Below are 19,727 nucleotides of genomic sequence, written 5' to 3'. Positions count from 1 at the left end.
TTGGCCATTCAGAGTCTTTTATGTTTCCATGAAAATTTTAAAAATCCTTGTTCCAGTTCTGTGGAAAATGCCATTGGTAATTTGACAGGTATTGCATTGAATCTGTAGATTGCCTTAGGTAGTATAGTCATTTTGACAGTATTGATTCTTCTGATTCAAGAACATGGTATATCTTTCCATCTGTTTGTGTCATCTTCAATTTCTTTCATCAGGATCCAGTAGTTTTCAGAGCACAGGTCTTTTGCCTCCTTGTGTGTATGTCTGCATGTCTTAGTTGCTCAGTTCAGTTTAGTTCAGTCACTCAGTCATGTCCGACTCTTTGCTACCCCATGGACTGCAGCACGCCAGGCCTCCCTGTCCATCACCAATTCCCAGAGTTTACTCAAACTCAGGTCTATTGAGTCAGTGATGCCATCCAACCATCTCATCCTCTGTTGTCCCTTTCTCCTCCCGCCTTCAATCTTTCCCAGCATCAGGGTCTTTTCAAATGAGTCAGCTCTTCACATCAGGTGGCCAAAGTATTGGAGTTTCAGCTTTAACATCAGTCCTTCCAATGAATATTTGGGACTAATTTCCTTTACAATTGACTGGTTGGATCTCCTTGCAGTCCAAGTCCCACAGGAGTCTTCTCCAACACCACAGTTCAAAGGCATCAATTCTTTGGCGCTCAGCTTTCTTTATAGTCCAACTCTCACACCCATACATGACTACTGGAAAAACCATAGCCTTGACTAGATGGACCTTTGTTGGCAAAGTAATGTCTCTGCTTTTTAATATAATATCTGCTGCTCCTGCTAAGTCACTTCAGTCGTGTCCGACTCTGTGCGACCCCATAGACGGCAGCCCACCACGCTCCCCTGTCCCTGGGATTCTCCAGGCAAGAACACTGGAGTGGGTTGCCATTTCCTTCTCCAATGCATGAAAGTAAAAAGTAAAAGTGAAGTCGTTCAGTCATGTCCAACTCTTCAAGACCCCATGTGTGGACTGCAGCCTACCAGGCTCCTCCATCCATGGGATTTTCCAGGCAAGAGTACTGGAGTGGGGTGCCATTGCCTTCCCAATATACTATCTAGGTTGGTCATAACTTTCCTTCCAAGGAGTAAGTGTCTTTTAATTTCATGGCTCCAGTCACCATCTACAGTGATTTTACAGCTCAGAAAAAATAAAGTCGCTCACTGTTTCCATTGTTTCCCCATCTATTTGCCATGAAGTGATGGGACCAGATGCCATGATGTTAGTTTTCTGAATGTTGAGCTTTAAGCCAACTTTTTCACTCTCTTTCACTTTCATTAAGAGGCTTTTTAGTTTCTCTTCACTTTCTGCCAGAAGGGTGGTGTCATCTGCATATCTGAAGTTATTGATATTTCTCCTGGCAATCTTGATTCCAGCTTGTGCTTCATCCAGCCCAGCATTTCTCATGATGTACTCTGCCTATAAAATTAAAAGTTAGTTGCTCAGTCAGGTTCAACTCTTGCAATCCCATGGACTTGTAGCCCACCAGGCTCCTCTGTCCATGGGATTCTCTAGGCAAGAATACTGGAGTGGGTTGCCATTTCCTTCTCCAGGGGATCTTCCCAACCCAGGGATCAAATCCAAGTCTCGTGCACTGCAGGCAGATTCTTTACTGTCTGAGCCACCAGGGAAGCCCCTTAACCTCCTTAGGTAAGTTTATTAATAGGTGTTTTATTCTTTCTGATGCAATGGTAAATAAAATTGTTTCCTTAATTTCTCTTTCTGATCTTTTGTTGTTAGTGTATAGCAATGCAAGAGACTTCTGTGTCCTGCAACTTTACCGAATTCATTGATTAGCTCTAGTATTTTTCTGGTAGTATCTTTAGGATTTTGTAAGTATAGTATCATGTCATCTGCAAACAATGATAGTTTTACTTCCCTTCCAATTTGGATTCCTTTTATTTCTTTTTCTTCTGTGATTGCTGTGGCTAAGGACTGTGTTGAATAAAAGTGGCAAGAGTGGACATCCTTGTCTTGTTTCTGATCTTGGAGGAAATGCTTTCACCTTTCCACTGTTGAGGACAATGTTAGCTTTGGGTTTGTTATGTAGAGTTATGTAAGTTCCCTCTGTGCCCACTTTTTGATGAGAGTTTTTTTTAAACCACAGATGGGTGTTGAATTTTGTCAGCAGCTTTTTCTGCATCTTTTGAGATGATCATATGCTTTTTATCCTTCAATTTTTTCATGTGGTGTATCACACTGATTGTTTTGCATTTATTGAAAAGTCTTTGCATCCCTGGGATAAATCCCACTTGGTCATGATGTATGGTCCTTTTAATATGTTGTTGGATTCAGTTTGCTAGTATTTTGTTAAAGATTTTTGCATCTATGTTCATCAGTAATATTGCCCTGTAGTTTTCTTTTCTTTTTTTGTTTGGTATCTTTGTCTGGTTTTGATATCAGAGTGATGGTGGCCCCATGGAATGATTTTGGAAGTATTCCTTCCTCTGCCATTTTTTGGAATAGTTTCAGAAGGACAGGTGTTAACTCTTCTCTAGATGTTTGCTAGTATTCGCCTGTGAAGCCATCTGGTCCTGGACTTTTGTTTATTGGAAGTTTCTTAATCATGGTTTCAATTTCAGTACTTGTGATTGGTCTGTTTTTATATTTTTCTATTTCTTCCTGGTTCAGTCTTGGAAGATTGTTCCTATCTATGAATTTGTCCGTTTCTTCTAGGTTTCCCATTTTATTGGCATAGTTGCTTGTAGTAGCCTCTTACAATCCTTTGTATTTCTGTCATGTCAGGGGATATTTTAAGAAAGGGGACCATAAGCAGGGTAGACAAAAACCTCTTTTGTTCTGTGTCTGTGTCCCAGGTGACCATGGAGGCTGGCGGCCTCCCCCTGGAGCTGTGGCGTATGATCTTGGCCTACCTGCCCCTTCCAGACCTGGGCCGCTGCAGCCTGGTGTGCAGGGCCTGGCGTGAACTGATCCTTAGTCTCGACAGGACTCGCTGGCGGCAGCTGTATCTGGGCTGTGCTGAGTGCCGCCACCCCAACTGGCCCAACCAGCCCGATGTGGAGCCTGAGTCTTGGAGGGAGGCCTTCAAGCAGCATTACCTTGCCTCCAAGACCTGGACCAAGAACGCTGCCATCTTGGAGACCTCTGTCTGCTTTTCTCTATTTCGCCGGAGGAGGACGCGCCGGACCCTGAGTGTCGGGCCAGGCCATGAGTTTCACAGCCTAGGCAGTGCCCTGGCCATGTCCAGCCTATTTGACCGAATCCTGCTGTTCCCAGGTCTGCATGAAGAGCAAGGTGAAATCATCCTGAAGGTGCCTGTGGAGATTGTAGGCCACGGGAAGCTAGGCGAAGTGGCCCTGCTGGCCAGCATTGACCAGCAGTGCTCAACCACACGCCTGTGTAACCTTGTCTTCATGCCAGCCTGGTTCTCACCCTTCATGTTTAAGGTGGGTGTCCACCTCTGATGGATGGCCTCTCCCAGCCTGACCCTGAGTCTTGGCCTCTTCTCGGTGGGTTTGTAACCCCTTTTTTGTTGGAATTGAGAGTTCAGTCATTATTCCTATAACACAGTCCTCTGAGTTCTACAGCAGTTGAGAAGGAGGCACGGGGATCAGTAAAGATCTACATTCTGCTTTGTTCCCTCACTGGAGGTCAAAATTGCCTTGTACTTCTTCCCTTCCAAACTGGACCAACTGGGGCCACAGGTACAGCAGCCAGATGGGAAAGCCAGGTTCTAGGAGCATGCCGCATGGTGACAGGCAACATTCCCAGAGAGATGGCCAAAGAGGGGACGCTCTGCAGGCCAGGGACCTTCAGCACGTTAGCCCCACTCTGGGGAGGGTCAGGGAAGGTCTGGCTTTTGCCAAGAGTGACTGGAGAGAGATTCAGAAAATATCAGAACAACATATTCCTTCTAGGAACAGAGCAGTTGTTTTCAGAGACAAGCACGGTAGCTTTTGGTAGCTCCTGGCAGAACAGGCTGCAGCTTTTACATTGCTTAGAAACTGATTACAGTGCATGGATTTTGTACCTTGTCAACAAAAATTACACCACCACTATTCTACCAGTAACAACCAGATTATCTGTCAGGTTCATAATGATATTTATGCCACCAGTCATTTATGATGCACTTACTGGGTGCCAGGCATGTCCTTACAGCATGATTAAGAAGGGTAGTGTCAGCTGGGTTTACAGACAAGCAAACAGAGCCTTAGCAAGCGTCTCAGACTTTGTAAGGGACAGAACTAGGGTTCAAAACCTGTAATCATAATATAGGTGACTTTGCATCAGTGGTCTCACAACAAACTTGTGGTAGACAGAGGAGATGTGTCCCCATTCTACAGATGAGGGACACTGAGGCTCAGAGACACTGAGTAACTTTCTCAAGTGGATAATTAGGTTAGACCTCAAATCTAGGCATTTGAGCCTAGCACTTTTGAAATTACATTGTACTGTCTTCCTTGAAGCTTGAAAGGCTGCTTGCTAATTAGACCTACAACATTTCAGAAGGACTGATGAGGTCTTCCACTGCTGATCTACAGACCCAGAAGAATTGTTCATTTCTATACCCTTCACATTTCATAGACATTTATTCTTAGAGTAAGATGTTCATTTCAGCCTCTGCTTCCCCCTCATCAATGTAGCCACAGATCTTCAAGGGGTAGGTCTTGGCCATAGATGTCTTTGTAGCTCAGCCCACTTCCTGCCTCAGTTCTTGGCATATATTAGTGCTCAGTCTATGATTGTCTTTTAACTAACAACAGGACAAGGGGCCAGAATCACCCTGCCTGAAAAAATGCCAAGGCCAGGATGATTTCACAGCTGTTTTATATGACTTTTGAGGAGAAACCTGGCAGTGGCTTTGCATCTCTAGAGAGCCAGTGTTTTTCTACAGAGAGGACCAAGTAAGAGAAAATAGACTTAAATTGCATCAAGAAAAAGTTAGGTTAGCCCTAGGGAAGAACTAGACAGGTTGAGGGGAGTTAAATTCTGGGACAAGCTCTCAAGGGAGATCACTGCTGGAGAATGTAAAATTGTCCAAGGATTACTGAACAGGATCATGGGACACTCCCTCCTTTTATGGTTCACATACATCTCATGGAACGTGGTGTGAAATCCAGAAACAGTTCTTCAGAAATACAGAGCAGCCAGGCCTCACTGTCAGGCCTGCAGAGCTGAGGGCTCAAGTAAGTTGTGCCGTGGGGTTCAGCACTCCCCTGCCCCAGAGGACTCTGCTCTCCATGGTGATAATAGCTGGCTTTTCTCACATGCCATCTTTGTGCTTGGCTCCATTCCTGGTGCTTTGTTAGCTTGTGAGCCCTGTACTGTAGACAGAGAAACTGAGGCTTGGAGCAGTGACATGTTGGCCTGAGGTTACACCCTTGGGAGAGGCAGAGCTGGGAGCTGGGCCCTGTGGCCAGACCTCAGAGCCCCGCGCTCTTTAGCCTCTGTGCTGTGGGCTGTGGCAAGCCTGCTGTCTCCAGCTCTAGTTGGGCACCAGCTTTAGTTCCCACGCAGACTCCTAGCACCTGTGTTGGGGCCTCCCACTGCTGGCACAGCCCCTCTTGGCCACCTTGGCCTCTGTCAGCCCTCCTACTTTGCCGGCTCCGTCCTGAGTCCAGACACTAGGCTGGCCTCTGGCGAGCTGCAGTCCGCAGGCTCAGGTGAATGCTGGCTTGCAGGACCAAGGGAGGATGACAGTGAATGGAAAGTGCTTTGGAGGGTGAGACCCAGAGAAGTGCTACGTGATGGGACACAGTCTCTGTGAAACTGAGGCACCATATGGGACCCTTACCCATCAGAGGGCTTGGTAAAGTTGGGCTTGCATCCCAGCCAGCTCCTGGGTCTATGGAAATTGGAAGCTTCCCCATCATTTCTAATCATCCCTAGAGTGATAGTTTCCTGGTTCACCTCCAGTATTAACGTGTCGATTCCATTTCCCCCATCATCCCTCTGAGCATTCAGCATCTTCCCCCTTCTGCAGGTCACCCCCACACTCCTTATTCTAAGTGCTTCATGAACATTGGTAGCATTTACTTGAGATTTGGGGGGTTGGGGAAGGGCCCTGCTGCAGAGTGAACTTCTCTGCCGTTCTCCATCTCCACTCTTGCCCCCGCCCTTTGGGACTGGAGGGAGAGAAGGGCAGGCAGCTTCCTTCATGCAGAGCAGCTCCCAGTCCCTCCGGGGCTGGCAGACATGCACGCTGTGGGGAAGGGAATGTGACCAGCAGGACTGAAGGCCTCTCGAGGTGCCACCCCCTCTGGAGCAGTCAGAGCTCTGACAAGCAAAACAGATCTTATCCCTGTTACACACACTGTCTCTCGCTCTCTCATCCCCCAGACAACTTCAGGTCACGTCCAGTTTGACAACTGCAACTTCGAGAATGGGCACATCCAGGTCCACGGCCCAGGCACCTGCCAAGTGAAGTTTTGCTCCTTCAAGAACACTCATGTCTTTCTGCACAACGTGCCCCTGTGTGTCCTGGAAAACTGTGAATTCGTGGGCAGTGAAAACAACTCAGTGACTGTCGAGGGCCACCCATCCTCAGAGAACAACTGGGCCTACACGCACCTCTTAGGGCTCATCAGGTCCTCTCCTGGCGTGCTCCCCACCGAGGACTCGGACTCTTTAATGTCCCTTGACCTGGAGAGCAGGGACCAGGCCTGGAGCCCGAGGACCTGTGGCATTGTCATTGAGGGCAGCCAGAGCCCCACAAGCCCAACCACTGGCTCCCCCAGGACTGGATCACAGGAGGCAGAGGTGGGCAGCAATGGGGAAAGGGTGGCCCGGACCCCAGACAGCAGCGATGGAGGCCTGAGTCCCAGTGGTGAGGACGAGGACGAGGACCAGCTCACGTACAGACTGTCCTACCAAGTGCAGGGCCCACGGCCGGTCCTGGGGGGCTCCTTTTTGGGCCCACCGCTGCCTGGAGCCTCCATCCAGCTGCCCAGCTGCCTGGTGCTGAACTCCCTGCAGCAGGAGCTGCAGAAGGACAGGGAGGCCATGGCACTGGCCAGCTCCGTGCAGGGCTGCCTCATCCGCAAGTGCCTCTTCCGGGACGGCAAGGGAGGTGTCTTTGTTTGCTCTTACGGCCGAGCCAAGATGGAAGGAAACATCTTCCGGAACCTGACTTACGCGGTGCGGTGTATACATAATAGCAAGGTGCTGTCATAGGCTTACTGTGCAGACCCATGAGGCCTCACTGGGTCACCAGGAACATGATTTTTGAGTGGTGAGAGGGCTTCAGTGGTTGTATGCTGGAGGGCTTGGATAGAGCTAGTCTGTATTTTTTAAAAAGTCATCATCTCTTAAGCTTATAATGCACACTTGCCTCATGTCCATCATCTGACTTAAATGAGGCAGAGCTGTCCTGGTAAGGAGTTTCTGGTATCCCCATTCATCCTTAGTCTTGGGTAGGTGTGTCCATGGGTTTAGGACCTTGGCAGTGGGCCCTCTGCAGTGGTCCTGCCTCACCTCATGCACTAGGAGGGGAATTCTAACCCTCAAGACCAAAACATTTTCTTCCCACATCCCTGAGGGATAAAGGGTTTATTGTTTTTCTGTCTTCCACCACCCCCCAGGAGAGCCACGGGGTTTGCAGCTCTTCACCCAGCTGCTTGAAGCTTGTTCTCTGGGAAAATTAGGGGGGAAATCCAAGAGGGGCTTAGTGCTTTTTCCAAAGTGACTGTTCTTTCCCACCAAGTGCCCAGCAGAAGGGAGGCATCTCTGGCCTCTTGTCCGGCCCTCAGCCTTTCTCCATGAGCACCTGGCGTGGTCTGTGGAGAAATGAATAGATGCAGCTACTCCCGGGGCTTCTGTGCTCTCACTGATTCACACTTGGCTTTTAACAAGTTGTGAAAACAGTTACCCAAACTCTTCTTTCTGGCTAGCATGGCACCTGTGTCTTTTCAAACAAGCAGGTAGTCCCATCTCATGTCCTTGGAGGTGCCTTTTTCCCTTAGATTCCAGGCTCGTTTGTGGTCCTGCAACCTCAGCTCTCATGGATTCAGAGATTCTTCTTGTGGGAACAATACTCTTTCTAACTTTCTCCATCATAAGCAAAAAGCATCTCCTTGAAATTGTACTTGCATTACACTTTACCCCTCCCAGGACTTAACTCTAATGTAATATATTGTTAATTGTTAGTACACAATTTGCCTTCACATAATATATTGTATTATTAATACACAGTTTTTAAAAAAACATACATTTTAAGTTTTTATATAATTATTAAATATAAAAAGAAAGTGTAAGTGGCAGTACATCCTCTTAATAAGCTGTGTGCCAGGTTATGGTATCTTGTTTTAAAGAGGCTTCCCTGTCCCTATACCAACATTTCTAACTGTCTCTTAGTTTGGAATTCCAGTGGGTTTTCCACCCCAAGATAATACATTAAGAGAGATGCAGAGTGGGCAAGAATGGGTATTTGTCTTACAAGTAAAAAGCCAAAGGGAAGGTGGGCAAGGAGCGCCTGTGAGTTACCTTACCCTCTAGCACTTCCTTAGGCAGGTGAAGTCCAGCAGAAGTGCCTATGGGATTGGCACTTGGTTCCATTTAAAGTAGCTGTGCCCTCAGACCTCTGGGGAACTCTTCACATGGAGTTAGCAGCCTGCCTAATCCTATCTCATCTAAGCATCACTTCCATCCTGCTCTGAGGCTGTGGATGTGGGGCCCAGGGCCAAGCTTCCATCCAGGGCTTAGTGAAGAACAGGTATGAGGTTGGTACAGAGGCTGCAGGACCAAACCGGGAAGGGTGTCGAGATGCTTCCTCCTTGTGAGCGCATGGCGAGAGCAACTGAGCTGGAGTCGGGCAGATCTGCACAGACCAGACAGGAAGGAGGAAACTCAGGTGCCCCCTGAGCAGGTTTTAAAAAATAGCCTTTGTGACCAGAAAATGAACGGCTGTTTCTTCTCTGCCTAGATCATCATGCTCAGGAACCACATTCACCACTGCAGAGCATCAGGCATCTTTCTTCGGTTGGAGGGTGGAGGCCTGATCGCTGGCAACAACATCTGCCACAACGCGGAGGCCGGCGTGGACATCCGGAAGAAGTCCAACCCTCTCATTCTGGTACTGCCTCCATCTTGGTGCCCCTTTCAGGGTGGCTCATAGTTCTCAGAAACCTTTTCTAGGATGTCTAAGCAAATGCTACCATTTTAAATTCCCGTTGCTTCCTGCTTTTAAGTCATTCCTGTCCTTTCCTCTGTGGGTCCTTGTGACTCTGGTCTCTTCCTCCGTGTGTTGAAGGTGACTTTGGATAAATCACATCCCTGAAGTCTTCCCCCAGCAAGGATGAGGACCCAGCAGACAGGGAAGTTCACAGGGCCTTCCTTCCTGCAGCCCTGATATGCTCTTGTGGGTTTTGAGTTCAGTAAGAATAAAGATATGATGTCTGCCCTGAAAAACACTTGGTTACCCTGGTGAATCTGCCAAATCCTTCAGGGGAAAATCTGGAAACCAATAAGAATAGGAGCTCCTGCAGCAGGAAACACTTTAAAGCAAACTTGAACTTTGTTTTTGTGAAATAGTTTTGGAAAAGAAACAGCTAGCTTCTTGGTTTAAATATATGATTGTATTTAGGGTGTAAATTAGAAGAGTGAAACAATTATAATTTATTATAACCTAAGATTTTAACCACTATGCAAAAGGCAACTAACTGGGAAACAGAAAAGCTAGGTTTCAGATCCGGCTCTGCCACAAACGTACTATATGACCCTGGGCCTCTTTCCCCATTTGCACAGAGGAGTTTGGCAGAAATACCTCCAAGGGTCCTTATAGCTCGTATACCTTCTGGTGGCCTCCTGCCTCATGGGAAACCTAAGCTCCCTGGAGCTACACCTTCCACAGTCCCCCTCCCTTCCCTGGGTGGTCCCTGAGGCCTGTGCTTAGTCAGTGTTCCCATGTATTGGGGCTCCACCCCCAGGGCCCTGGGGTAATGTGGCCTTGATGATGATCATGCTCTTTGGAGGCTCAGAAACTTTCAGTACTGTGCATTGTAGATGAAGGCAAGAGCCCTCAGCATTAAGTGTCAGGATGTAACTATTAATACATCCCAAGAGTCTGGGTGGGGTAGACTCCTCTCTTGGGAGTCTCTCTGACAGGTATCCATGTGTGCACCTGTGCAGAGAGGGCAGGGCCACGCCCGGTCCATTCACTTTGTTTTGTGCTTGGGATCCCGCAGTGACGTGTTTTCCTCTGCTGATGCATCCTGGCCCTGCCGTGGGGCAGCACTGAGCCCTCTGCTGCTCACCGGCATGTCTGATCTGCCTTCTGTGGTGTCTCCTGTTCACCTGCAGTGTAACCAGATCCACCACGGCCTTCGCTCTGGCATTGTTGTCCTTGGCAATGGGAAAGGCATCATCCGGAACAATCAAATCTTTTCAAACAAGGAGGCTGGCATTTACATCCTGTACCACGGAAATCCAGTCGTGAGGTATGTATGTGCCTCTGTACTCAGACCATCCTGCTCACCCATGGTCCCTTTCTTCCTCTTTCATCTCTGCTTCCCTGCTTCCTGTCTTTGCTTCATTTGAAACCATTTTTGTTTACTAAAGCAACTGTATACATGCAAGCAGAGAAGAGACAGACTTCACCCACAATCCCACCTCAGTAACACAGCCTTCTGTGTTATATTATCTGTGTTCTGTGCTTTTGTGTCTATGTTCCCTTCCAGTTAATTATGTGGGGCCATTCTATTCAGCAAGCATTATTGGGCACTTCTAATAATGATAACAAAGGTAAACCAGGTAGACTCTGCTCCCTTGGAGCTTACTCTAGTCTGGAGGAAGACATGTGTGTCCAGAAATAATGCTAAGATAGGAATGGCATAGAGGTTTCAACTCACTTGACAACTCTGATCGGTTGTTAGTGGCTACCTGGGATGCTGTATTAAGATTGGAGGCTACATCTGACCTCAGCACGGAAGCATGCTGTGATCCATCACTGGTGTAAGCTGTAGGTAGTGGGGCTGCGGATCTGCCCTCCCACCCATCATGTGGTGCAGCTGTGATAAATGCTGTCACAGTGGTACCGAGAGGGGGAGTTATTCTGATGAGGGGACTGTGGGGGGCCTCACTTGGGAGCTGGCATTGGGGTTAAGACTTCGAAATATGGGTAGGGCTTGGCCTCTCATGGAACTGGGGAGTAGACACTCCTAGAGAAGGAAGTGCTGTGAGCAGAGGCAGCTGAACATAGCAGAGTCAGGGAGCACACAGTCCTCTGGGGCTTGAGAAAAAGTCTCACACAAGTTGTGACATTGCTGTAAAACATCTCAAGTTGGGACTGCCCCAGATCATCTTGGGTCCTGTGGTCACTGCAGCCTGAGTGTTTATATCCCCGTGCAGTCCATCTCTGCTGGGCAGTGACTAGAAAGCCTTGGGCCAGATGAGGAAGGCCTTACGTAGTCCAGTGGGAAAGGTGGAGTTTATTCTGTCTAGATAAGGGGGGATCGTTAGAGGTTTTGAGTGGAAGACTCACATGTTATGTCTGCGCTTTACAAAAATAACTGGAATTACTGTGCAGCAAATATATTCTGAGAGTTTTTCCCTGCATTATCCTGTGTGTACTTTTCCATGTTGTTGCAGGATCTTATATTTATCACTTTGGTCAGTTTCAGAACATTCCATTGTTTTGATACTCCCTCATTTTTGAACCAGTCCTATTACTATTAGGCTTCTATTTTTTCACTATTGTAGGCAGCTTGGTTTTGTTTGTTGTTTAGTCACTAAGTCATGTCCGACTCTTTTGCGACCCCATGGACTGTAGCCCACCAGGCTCCTCTGTCCATGGGATTTCCCAGGCTGAATACTGGAGTGGGTTGCCATTTCCTTCTCCAATAAGCAGCTTACTAAAAACAATTAGTGATCACATGATTATGGAGCTGTTTTCCCATCTTTTACATTATTGCCTTAAGATAAGAGTATGGGTTTGCATGTGTGCATATTATTCATTAAACACACATTTAGGTGTTTACTCCATATAAGGGGGTTAGCAGTATAAAGGATGTATGAACAGTCTCTGCTCTGTAAAGTGTTTGGTGTCATTCTGCAGATGGGAGCTGTAAGGGAAGGACCCACTAAAAGTGAGCATTTTTATACGTCTTCATGCAGGTGCAGAAGGAAACCAGTCATGATTGCAGCTGAGTGAGTCAGGACAGGGCACGTGGGGTGCTGACATTTGAGCAGTGCTCAGATGGTAAAGAATCTGCCTGCAATGCAGGAGACCCAGGTTCAATCCCTGGGTCAGGTAGATGCCCTGGGAATGGCAACCCACTCCAGTATTCTTACCTGGAAAATTCCATGGACAGAAGAGCCTGGCAGGCTACAGTCCATGGGGTTGCAAAGAGTTGGATGTGACTAAGTGACTAATACTTTACTTTTACTGAAGGACAAATAGGATTGTATGGCCTCAGAAAGGCATTACAAGCCTGGGGCAGTGAAATTTGGAGTATGACCTGGGAAAGTGGTGGGAAAAGTGTGGTATGTCTGGGCATAAGGTCAGCCTACAAAGTGGGGTTGATGCTGGAGCATGGAGGAACTCGAATACCACGTGTGGTAGGTAGAATAATGGCCCCCCAAATCTATCCATTTTCTAATCCTTGGAACCTGTGCATAGACTGCCTACAAGGCAGAAGAGACTTTGCAGATGTAATTCAATTAAGGGTGCTGAGATGGGGAGAGTACCCTGAGATGGGGTGATCCAGGTGGGCCCAGTGTAATCACAAGGTCCTTAGAAGAGGGAAGCAGGAGAGTCCGAGAAGGAAATGTGTCAATAGAGGCAAGGCCAGAGGAATGAGGCCACAGACCAGGAAGCCTGGGCCGCCTCTAGGAGCTGGAAAGGTCAGAAACAGATCCTTTCCGAGTCTCCAGAAAAAAGGCGGGTCTACTGGCACCTTGATTTAGCCTTTTCAGACCCATTTTGGACTTCTGACCTCCTAAACTGGAAGATAATAAACTCGTGTTGTTCTAAACTACTAAGTTTGTGGTAATTACTTACTGCAGCCATATACCCAAACCTTGTGGGTGCTGGGGAGCTGTTGAAGGGTTTCGAGCAAGGAATATTACAACCAGATCAGTGTCTTGGCTTTTTCATTGTTGTTATTTTATTTTATTTTTGGCTTTTTAAAAGTCACTTTGAAGGAATTCTTTGGTGATCCAGGGGTTAAGACTCCATGCTCTTACTGCTGAGGGCCTTTGTTCCCCCTGGTTGGGGAACAAAGATCCCACAAGCCAAAAGCCTCCCCCCCAAACAAATTCTGGGTTTAGATGTAAACTACTATATGCAGGATGAATAAACGACAAGGTCCTACTGTACAGCACAGGGAACCATATTCAATATCCTATCCTGTGATGAACTATCATGGGAAAGAATATGAAAAAGAACGTCTGTATGTGTATAAGTAAGTCACTTTGCTATACAGCAGAGATTGGCACATTATAAATCAAGTACACTTCAATAAAAAGTATTTTTTGAATAAAACAGTCGCTTTGAGAGAATTAGGTTGTGCTTTTTTCCTTTATGTTTCTTTGTGATGGAGGACAGGGATTTGTGGGAGGTCCCTGAATTTCAAGGTCCCTGATGTGACCTCAATAAGGCAAGCCATTGAGTATATTTTTTTGCTGGTAAGAGTTACATAACCTATGGTTTTTTGTTTTTGTTTGTTTTTTGCCTTGGCTGCAAGGAAGCACAGGACTCAAACTGTGTTAATATCCTACCCTTGGTTCTTGGAACAATGCTCTGTCCCCTTTTCCTCATGTTTTCTGATGTCTCTTTTTTTTATTTTCCAATTTAATTTTATTTTATTTTAAACTTTACAATATTGTATTGGTTTTGCCAAATATCGAAATGAATCCGCCACAGGTATACATGTGTTCCCCATCCTGAACCCTCCTCCCTCCCCATACCATCCCTCTGATGTCTCTTTTATCTTTGTTCTGCCTACCCTATGTACACACACATACATGTTTCTTCAAGTGGCCATGGATTCTTTCTGAAAGTGAGATTTGTGTTAAAAGTATAACACTCATGAATTTGCTTCCATGGCGCAGCTCTCAGAAATATGAATGAGGTTTGCCTGAGCCCAGGGACTGCATCTGATCATGAATTCTAGAAGCCCAGAGTTACCATCAGTTGATTGAATTATAATCACATCAAAGCAGTTGCTTCGCATCTGAGTAAAAACATAAGGATGTTTTTAACAGACCATTTCACTTATTCAACTCCAAATGCATAATGTAGGTACAGTTGGCATTTGGCTTCCCCACAAGGAAGTACGGGCTTCCCTGGTGGTGGCTCAGTGGTAAAGAATCTGTCTGCCAAGCAGGAGACGTGGGTTCGATCTGTGGGTCAAGAAGATTCCCCTGGAGAAGAAAATGGCAACTCACTCCAGTATTCTTGCCTGGGAAATCCCTGGACAAAGGAGCCTGGCAGGCCACAGTCTATGGGGTCACAAAAGAGTCAGACACGACTCAGCAACTAAACAATAGTAACATGTGGTAAACGCTTTGGACCTTGCCCTAGTGATGGGAAGACTTATCAGCCAACTCCTGATCAGTGAGGTTCTGTGAGAGGAGCCAGGCCCTGTGTCAGGCTCTGAACAGTTAGTTGTATATTTGGATCTAAATCCCTCGGCTGCATGGTAGGAAGTAGGAGGGCACCTCCTAAGAGAGGGGCAGGTGCTCCTCCAGTATAGAAGGAGATCACAGTATTCCTGTTAGTAAAAATACCAATCAGCAAATGTGTATCCTCCAGAAATAACCCAGTTCTGCCAGTGTCTGAGTGGCTCTGTATTTACAGGCAGGAAACCAGAGTTGAGAGACGGGAGCAATGCAGGTCCATTAACACACTCAGGTGTCTTATTCTAGGGAGCTCGTTCTCGAGGACTTTCCGTGGCAGTAGGGCCATGTGTGTCTCTTGAGTCAGGAGCATGCTTTCTTAGATCTTCCGTTATGCCAAGTGAGATAGGTCAGTGAAAGAAATACTGTATGATATCGCTTATACTTGGAGTCTAAAAAATACAACAAACTAGTGAGTATAATAAAAAAGCAGAGTCAGATATAGAGAATAAACTAGTGGTCACCAGTAGGGAGAGGGAAGCAGAGAGGGGCAAAACAGGGGTAGGTGATTAAGAGGTATAAAGTATTATGTATAGAATAAGCTACAAGGATATATTGTACATCAGGAATATAGTCAATATTTTATAATATCTGCAAATGGAGTATAACCTTTAAAAATTGTGAATTACTGTGTTGTACACCTTCAAATCATATAATACTGTACAACAACGATAATACAAGTAAAACGGTGCTCGAGTGTGGCTAGCAGTCCAGAGAGGCTGCAGAGACAGGGGTATCTGTTTCTGTGGCACAGTTGCAGGTGGTTTGGGGGCAGTGGTAACTGGCGATTGCTTTCTGCCTGGCTTCTGGGCCTCAAAGAGGTGGACCTGAGCCATCTGGGAAGCCCACGGAGAAGGGTAGGCACCTTGGATGGGCATTGTCTTTGATGCATGATGTTGGTCTGGTCTCACCTTTTGTCTTCTTTCATTCTAGCCGGAACCACATTTTCAAGGGCCACGCAGCCGGCATCGCTGTGAACGAGAATGGCAGAGGCCTCATCACAGGTAGGCATGAGACTGCCTGCAGCTGTAGCCAGCCAGGCAACCACAACCCAGCCAACGTCCCCAGCTTCCCACCCACCTAGTCCTTCTCCTGGACAGACTGGCCTCCTGATGGTGACCAGCGCTCGGGGACACAGGTTCCACGCCCTAGCTGTGCTCACCAGGCAGGGAGGTCGCGTCTGTTCTTTGCCAGGCCTGGTGCTTACAGGATCTGAGTGGGTGGCTCACAGAACACTGTCAGAAATACTCACACCACACAAACTGAACCCCTTCTCTGGACTCTACAGGCTTGTTCCTGCTCTGGCAATCCATCCCCATTCCCCCTCTGCTTGGCCAACTCCTGTCATTCTCTGAGCCTCAGCCCAATTGTCTCTTCCTGGGGGAAGCCTGCCCTGACCTCCCATTATACATCCACTCACTTAATCCACCAAGTAGGCCTGCTCTGTAGGACATTGTACTTACTTTCTTATGATCCATTTAATGACAGCCTCCTTTGCTGTGTTCTGTAAGGCAAGCATCATGTCCATCTGGCACGTCAGTGTAGCCTCAGCACAGAGCATAGCCATACCTAGGACATTAAGGAGATCCAGTCAACATTGGGCCAGTAACTCCTCTTGACTGAATCCCGCCTTTCGTCATTTATCAGACATTTTTTGAGCACACGGTGTATGCAAGAGCTGGGGATACAACAGTGAAGAAAACAGATAATTTCTGCTGTCAGGAACTGACATTTCAGGAGGCGAAAATAACAAAAGCATGTATTTTTTTTTTCAAAAAGAGTCATCTCTGAGGGTGATACATATTTTTGTTTTTTGGCCACACCACACAGCTTCAGGATCTTAGTTCCCCAATCAGGGATGAAACTCTGGCCCTGGCAGTGAAAGCGCTAAGTCCTAACCATTTGGCTGCCAGGGAATTTCCTCTACAGATAATTAAAATAAGGTGATAGATAAACTGTGTGGGTATTTAGGACTGTGTGGTCAGTGCAGGCCTTCCAAAAAAGTGACATGTAAACCAGAAGCTGGAGGATGGGAAGGAACTCAGGAAAGAACCAGGATTCCAAATGGGGCCACCTGTGGGAAAAGACTTGGCAGGCCTGAGGAGCACAGAGGTTGCTCCTTTGGCTGCAGTGTGGTGTGCAAGGGGCAAGGAGTGTGAGATGGGGTCCCAGAGGCAGGCAGGAGCTGGTCACACAGGGTCTCCTGAACCATTGCAGTCCTGTCACAAGAGGCTGAGGGTGTGCTCCATCCTGGTGCTGCGGCAGCAGTGCCCCAGGACACCCCTTCTCACTGGTGGCCCTTCAGCCCGCCCCCTCCCAGAGACATGGTGGAGGGAAGAGGAGGGCTGTGGTCAGTCCAGAAGTGAGGCTGAGAAGGACAGGCTCGCACCTCCCCAGGCCTGTGAGGAGTGGTTGGATTCTGCGTCAGTGCTCCCGAGGACAGTCCCCCAGGACAGACAGCCCTGCCTGGCCTTGGTCCGAGGACGCTAAAGCCAGCCTGTTCTTAGTTATCAGTCCTCCAGGCTACTAGATGCAGTGGGTTCTGGGGATACAGGAAACCACAAGGCAGACACAAACCTTGCCCTTGGGGAAAGCAGACAGCAGACACGTCCTTGGGAAGCCACACAGCAGACAAGATTCTGGGTGCTGCCTCCTGAGAGGGGCAGGCCTCAGCGTCCTTGTCTGGACTTGTTTTCTGTCAGCTGTTCAAGTCCTCATGACAGCACTGTAGGTGGCCTGTGACCCTCTTTTCCACCTCTTTCCATAGAAAATGTCATCCGAGAGAATCAGTGGGGAGGTGTGGACATCCGCCGAGGAGGGGTCCCCATCCTCAGGAGCAACCTCATCTGCTTTGGCTACTCGGATGGTGTGGTTGTGGGGGATGAAGGCAAAGGCCTGCTAGAAGGAAACACCATCTACGGTGAGAGCCGCTCTCCTTGGGGACAGGTTTGGGGGCCAGTGCAGCCTGAAGGCAGGAAGCACAGGTTCCACCTCCAACTTGTAGGTCCTGAGAGAGTCACTGCCGTTCCCTGGGCCTCCAGTACCTCATTTAAAAACCAGCCTGTATCTCAGGTCACAGCCCCTCTCAGAAGGCATGAGCCTTTCATAAATCACCTTCTAATCCAGGTTGACCCCATGGGGTCAGCAAAGCAGAGAGCTTTAATCCCCACTTAAAACAACCAAGGGCAGGAGTGGATCTTATGTAAGGACAGGGCCATCTGATTTCTGATACATGAACATCTAACCCCTCTTGCTCTTTCTTTTGATCCAGAGAACTAAAAATATAATGGAGAAATAGGGTAATCATAGAAAGAAAACTATTCTCATTCATTCTGTGACCTTGGGCCACACCTCAGTCTTTCTGGACTGCATCTCTAATAATAACAATAGCTAACCTACATTCAGGTCCTGGACTCTTACTAGGCCCTTTCTGTGCATTATCATATTTAATCCTCAGGACCCCTTCTGAGGTTGGTACAGTTAGTAACCCCATTTTAAAGATGAGGAAACTGAGGCACAGAGAAGTTTAGTAACCTGCTCAGGATCACACAGGTAAGGAGTGGTAGGGCTGGGACTCAAACCCTGCCTTTCTGTGCAGGGTGTGGTTGGGCTGGATGAGTTCTGAGGGCCCTTTGGGCACTGTCACCATGGGCCCGTGTGTTTCCGATCTGGAAGTGGGGCCTTGGCAGTTCCCAGAGCACTTTTACACCCCATGGAGTGACAGCAGTTATGAGATTAACCTGACTGTTACTACCCCTTGTATGAAGGAGAAGCCTGCAGCAGCCAAGCCCTAAAGTGACTCGTTCAAGGCCATTTACCAATCAGTGGCCCGGTTTCCCAGGCCAGTGCCTTTCTGCCTCCCCGCCTGAGATACTGGGTGCTGCCTCGCCTGTTGGCAGCATTAGTGACCAGCTCCTTTCACTGTTACAGCTAATAAGGGCTGTGGTATATGGATGATGGCGTCCAGCCTGCCCCACGTCACCAGCAACCATGTCAGCTACAATGGCCTGTACGGAGTGGCAGTGTTCAGCCAGAAGGATGGCTCCGGAGAATTCCCAGGAGGCCATGGGGCCCAGGAGAACTTCAGCGAGGACGGGGATGCCATCTTGTGGGAGACAGAGCTGGAGAAGGACGACGACCCGCTGCGCCGGCCCATCACCATAGCTCTGGTCGAGTCCAACAGTGTTAACCACAACGGAGGTGAGCACCCCTCCCCGCAGCCCTGCCGCAAGCCCTCCCATGCTCGGCCTGCCCTGAGACCCTTCAGCCTCATCAGCCACTTCTTTAGCCACCCACCTGGTATCCCCACCCCCTGCACTTCAATCCATTCTCTTCTTCTCCCACCACACCTCTCGCCTTTCTCTTGCCCGAAATTCGCTTTCTCCCATCCACACGTCCCAAACAACGCGGACCTCAGAGCCCTCGCCTGCCATCCTTCCCTCCTTCCACCTGGGCCCTCATCCAGCCCCACCAGCATGGGGGCTGAGACTGTTCGTTTCTGTGGCTGTTTCATCAGTTCTGACAGGCAGTGAAGTTGAGGCGAGGAACTGAATCCCACTCTTGTTGGTGCCCCCTGCCCCTTGGCACCAGTCCCACACCTACCATATACATTTCAGTCAATTCTGAGACACATTTTTCATATTTTTTTCACATTTCTGATGAGATACATCTTACAGTTGATGGCATATCATGGTTTAATTGGCAGTGATTTTTTTTTTAGATTTCCCTGGTGACTCAGTAAAGCGTCTGCCTACAATGCGGGAGACCCGGGTTCAGTCCCTGGGTCAGGAAGATCTCCTGGAGAAGGAAATGGCAACCCACTCCAGTATTCTTGCCTGGAAAATCCCATGGACAGAGGAGCCTGGTAGGCTACAGTCCATGGGGTCGCAAAGAGTCGGACACGACTGATCGACTTCACTTGCTTTTTTCTTTCTTAGAGATACAGAAAATAAGAATGTTTAAAATCCATGTTATCTTAAACTTGATAAAAATGGATGGTAGGTGTTTGATGTTTATTGAATGGGAAAAAAAAAATTATTGTGGAATTCATCCAACTCGACAGCTCCCACACCTGGCTGATTATGAGAATCACTCTGGGGAATGGTGGAGAAAGGCTTGTTAAAGAGAGGCCCCTGGGCCCT

The 19,727-nt window shown here is 47.9% G+C and overlaps 2 protein-coding genes across 2 annotated transcripts in view; both read left to right on the top strand.

Annotated features, from left to right (window-relative positions):
- The window catches only part of TOMM5 (translocase of outer mitochondrial membrane 5), a 41,421-nt gene extending 34,984 nt beyond the window's left edge, over positions 1 to 6,437 (top strand). The window contains exon 5 of the transcript XR_006549994.1: positions 6,313 to 6,437. The gene's annotated coding sequence lies outside the window, so the exon portion shown is untranslated. The remainder of the gene's footprint in view (positions 1 to 6,312) is intronic.
- FBXO10 (F-box protein 10) overlaps positions 1 to 19,727 on the top strand; it is a 42,583-nt gene that overhangs the window by 16,972 nt on the left and 5,884 nt on the right. The window contains exons 3-9 of the mRNA XM_006063485.3: positions 2,829 to 3,419; positions 6,313 to 7,134; positions 8,894 to 9,043; positions 10,270 to 10,406; positions 15,520 to 15,590; positions 17,354 to 17,506; positions 18,517 to 18,786. Coding sequence (XP_006063547.3) covers positions 2,835 to 3,419; positions 6,313 to 7,134; positions 8,894 to 9,043; positions 10,270 to 10,406; positions 15,520 to 15,590; positions 17,354 to 17,506; positions 18,517 to 18,786 — 2,188 coding nt within the window. The 5' untranslated portion in view covers positions 2,829 to 2,834. The remainder of the gene's footprint in view (positions 1 to 2,828; positions 3,420 to 6,312; positions 7,135 to 8,893; positions 9,044 to 10,269; positions 10,407 to 15,519; positions 15,591 to 17,353; positions 17,507 to 18,516; positions 18,787 to 19,727) is intronic.

Source organism: Bubalus bubalis, chromosome 3, assembly GCF_019923935.1.
Source record: "Bubalus bubalis isolate 160015118507 breed Murrah chromosome 3, NDDB_SH_1, whole genome shotgun sequence".
Lineage (NCBI taxonomy): Eukaryota > Metazoa > Chordata > Mammalia > Artiodactyla > Bovidae > Bubalus > Bubalus bubalis.
This window is presented reverse-complemented; position numbering and strand designations above follow the sequence as displayed.